This window comes from Eutrigla gurnardus (genome assembly GCF_963514095.1).
Source record: "Eutrigla gurnardus genome assembly, chromosome: 23".
Lineage (NCBI taxonomy): Eukaryota > Metazoa > Chordata > Actinopteri > Perciformes > Triglidae > Eutrigla > Eutrigla gurnardus.
This window is the reverse complement of record NC_139934.1, coordinates 1897611-1901904: the sequence shown is the minus strand read 5'-3', so window position 1 is coordinate 1901904 and position 4294 is coordinate 1897611. Positions and strand designations below refer to the sequence as shown.

General features: G+C 45.9%; 1 protein-coding gene across 2 annotated transcripts in view; it reads right to left on the bottom strand.

The window, feature by feature from the left end:
* Positions 1–1227: 1227 nt before the first annotated feature.
* Positions 1228–4294, bottom strand: part of LOC311008822 (uncharacterized protein) — a 7174-nt gene continuing 4107 nt past the window's right edge. For both annotated transcript variants that reach the window (XM_084002734.1, XM_084002733.1), the window contains 3 exons: positions 3879–4294; positions 1456–1878; positions 1228–1404 (listed from right to left, as the gene is read on the bottom strand). The exon at positions 3879–4294 is cut by the window's right edge and continues 631 nt beyond it. In XM_084002734.1, coding sequence (XP_083858860.1) covers positions 1831–1878; positions 3879–4294 — 464 coding nt within the window. In that variant the 3' untranslated portion in view covers positions 1228–1404; positions 1456–1830. The remainder of the gene's footprint in view (positions 1405–1455; positions 1879–3878) is intronic.

The window sequence follows — 4294 nt, the reverse complement described above, 5'->3', positions numbered from 1 at the left end:
AATTTAATTTTCTGTGCTGCTGCGTAACAGTAATGTAGCTAACGGAACCATATTTCACCGCCACTAGGGGGAGTCTTGCCGAGTTACTTATTTTTTATGGTTCAGCTCGACTCAACGAAGTCAATATATTCTAGGAGTGGATCGTCCTTAGGGCAGGGTTTATGCCATATTAACGTGGGAAATCAGGTCGTTTCTGTAAGAACGAGTTTTTCCTGAATGCAGGATGTTGGGAAACCAAAAAATACAAAAAAAAAATCTAAATTCCGGCTGTTGGGATTAACTCAGGATTACACTCGCAGACCTGTTGGAAATGACATGTTTTTAGTTTGGAATGTTCTGATTCGTTCAGCTCGGTTCCTTTTAGTCCAAAGATCCAAAGGTTCTCTGTGAGTTCCCCGCACTTAAACTGCAGATGGTTCCCGTTTCCCGTTTGGTCACGATGTGGTACGATCTGCATTGATACAAGAACAGAGAAACTGGTTCTGAACTCTCTTTGAGGTCCTTGTGAGGGTTTGATCAAATCTGAAGGTTTGGGGATGGAGGAGCCAATTTAGAGCCTATATTCAAAGTGAAACTCGATGCGTGAAACGAGATTCGTCTCTTGTTCTTCGCCAAGACAGAAATTACAAACCGTCCGCTGCTACCTTTTTTTTACGCAAATACAAAAATACAACAAAGTGAGTTTTTCCAGTCTGCTTTAGTTCATATAAAACCATCTGGTAGTATGACTGCGCCCTGAGAACGTTCCAATGAAATCCAGACAAATAATACCTGCTCCTTGAGACGGAGCAGGAAATAAATACATACATCTAGAGACCAGATTCCAGGAGAAGGGGGGTCAGCTCTGGACCACCGAGAGAGTTAAGAAGCAGATCGAGTCGTACCAGCCCAGGAAACATCAATCAAGGTGTCTTTTAAGTTCTTGAGGAGGAGGTAGACAGAAGAGACAGATAACAGTGATGTGGTAATTGTAGTCCGACTGTGGTGAAGTTGTAGTCCTTGATAACAGCCCTGGATCACTTCCTGCTGAGGTCAGTTACGCCCTCTGTGGTCCTTTGAGGTTAACTTGTCGTCCGGTTTTGGTCAAACTGTAGAAGTTCCCGTGGTGACTACAGCGGTCCACTTGAGGCCTGAATCTTCCTGGTTTGGCTACGATGGGGTTTGTGGTTTGGAGGAGGAGGGAAGGAAGGAAGGAAAGGAAGGAGGAGGCAGTCTGATCACAGATGCTGAATGTCGTCGGCTGTGTTTTACGACTTGAACGCAACGACATCGTCAGCTCAAGATGATCGGATACGATGGTCTTTCGCCGACAACAGAAGTGTGTTTTTGTTTGGTTTCCTGGCATTTCAGTTAAGTGCCGAGTCGGCTTCTGAAAACCACTTCCCGGAGGCCGGATCAAGTTTTCTAGGCCCGATTCCGATCCGAGTGTGTGATCCGATGTTTTGTCTATCTAACGTGAACAAAAAAAAAAAAAATCCCATCGCTAGCCAAACAGCTGTCACTTGGCCAGTGTGTAAAACATATGTGCATCTTTTAAAGTAAAAAACGTGCAATTGTGACATCATCACACAAAATTCCTATTGCCTGTGACCAAACTGCCCCCCTCTACCTCCAGTCCTCCTAGCTGCTTCCCTGTTCCAGTTGAGGTGGGATTTGTAGTCTTAAATAGTCATCCACACAGTATGAAATTATAATCCTGTTGCAAAGCACCTGGTTCAAATCCAGAGCCCGTAGTCCTGTTTATGAATTAGTCCAAGCTGGATTTGTAGTCCATATGTGATGGTGACTTCCTGTCGGCCTCTAGCTGCGACCCTGTTGGCGGTGGGAAGGCTAGAAGAACCAACGGAATGCCTCGCCGGTCGGTACGGAGGGCGGCCGCTAGAGATAAAAGACAAAAACAAAGAAGTGAGAGAAACATGGGTTTGGCTTTTGGCATCTCTATCTTGGTTTTTAGCCTCTCTATCTTGGTTTTTAGCATCTATATCCTGGTTTTTCAGCATCTCTATCTTGGTTTTTGGCATCTCTATCTTGGTTTTTAGCATCTTCTTGGCTTTTAGCATCTTCTTGGTTTTTGGCATCTCTATCTTGGCTTTTAGTATCTTCTTGGTTTTTGGCATCTCTATCTTGGTTTTTTGGCATTCATATCTTGGCTTTTAGCATCTTCTTGGTTTTTGGCATTTCTATCTTGGCTTTTAGCATCTCTATCTTGGTTTTTGGCATCTCTATCTTGGCTTTTAGCATCTCTATCTTGGTTTTTGGCATCTCTATCTTGGTTTTTGGCATCTCTATCTTGGCTTTTAGCATCTATATCTTGGTATTTGGCATCTCTATCTTGGCTTTTAGCATCTTCTTGGTTTTTGGCATCTCTATCTTGGTTTTTGGCATTTCTATCTTGGTTTTTGGCATTGCTATCTTGGTTTTTGGCATCTCTATCTTGGTTTTTGGCATTTCTATCTTGGTTTTTGGCATTGCTATCTTGGTTTTTAGCATCTCTATCTTGGTTTTTGGCCTCTCTATCTTGGTTTTTGGCATTTCTATCTTGGTTTTTGGCATTGCTATCTTGGTTTTTAGCATCTCTATCTTGGTTTTTGGCCTCTCTATCTTGGTTTTTGGCATCTCTATCTTGGATTTTAGCATCTCTATCTTGATTTTTAGCATCTCTATCTTGGTTTTTGGCATTCCTATCTTGGTCTATGGTGCATATTCATTAAAGTAGAGTGTGTGAGATTTCATTATGAAAAAGCAACGTGTCAAAATATGAAAGAAGATATGAAGAATGTGACCGTGATATCATGTAGAGGACGAACGTTTTACATTATGGCATGTAATCAGGAAGTGGAACGTGTTCAGCGTTTCAAAGGAATGTTGCCTTTTTCAGAATAAACCAGGTCGTGTGTGTGTGTGTGTGTGTGTGTGTGTGTGTGTGTCATCAGTGATTGGCTGTCTGGTGTGAATGTGAAGTATCCAGCTCTCTTGTTTCTTTTTTTTGGCCTGGATGTATTTAGATTTCACTCTAAACTCCCAGGATGCTTTGCTGCTCATTTCATGAAGTAAACTTTCTGATTGGCGGAGAGTCTGTCAGGTCGACATCAAAGAGAACGAAAGAGGGATGAGGCAAGAGTGTGAAACCACACGCACACGCACACGCACACACACACACACACACACACACACACACACCCACACACACACACTATGAACACAACATGCATACATCCACATAGTGCTGCTCCACAGGTCCAATTAGTGTGTAATTGAGGGAGATTATAGCTGCTAAATCACTGTGTTTCCAATACACACACACACACACACACACACACACACACACACACACACACACACACACACACACACACACACACACACACACTCCATGATTCATGATTGTGTGTGTGTTGATGCTGAGGGAATAATTAGTGATAGTTTGTGGAGATTCCCACAGGGTGTGTGTGTGTGTGTGAGATATATATAGAGTCATCAGTGAGGTCGAACGCTGGTGTCAATGAATTATTGATCGCAACTAATTCTTACTTCACACACACACACACACGCACACACACACACACACAGTGGTAGATAATAAATATTCTCCTTTCCCTCTTCGGCTCGTTTTATCACTGTGAATCAGTGTAGAGTTAACGTGTGTGTGTTTGTGTGTGTGTGTGTGTGTGTGTTGGCAGCCTGCCAGACCTCAGCGGGGACCGACTCTTGCTTTTCACCACCCACCATCTGCACAGCATTCACACACACACACTCAGCGGGGTGAGTGATGGCTTCCAGCTCGCTGGCAGTCATCTGGGTTAAGTGAGCCAGGACAAACACACACACAGACACACACACACAGACACACACACACACACACACACACACACACTCACCTCCAGCGTCCCCCCTCCTCCCCCCGGCTTCTTCTTCAGCTCGTCACACTTCCTGAACTTGCAGATCTGGTGACCCGTCTTCCTGTTGCGGCAGGACGAGCAGACGCCGCAGTTGATGAGCCGCCGGCACGGACCGCACACACCGCACCGCTTCCTCTTCCTCTTGGCGGCCGCGCCAGACGACGACGAAGACGACAGGGCCACGGCGCTGGCCGTCACCCCCGACGACGAGGGCGAGGAGGAGGAGGGGCACGGGGAAGAGTTGGCGTGCTGCTGGCAGTCCGTAAGCGCCCGCTGACCGCCAGTCATCTGGAAGGCGCTGCCGGCGTCTGAGATCCCGCCTGCTGCCGACCCCATCGCCATGACGATGACCCCGGGGGGTAATCCCAGCCCCCCCAGGAAGCTGCTCCCCATCA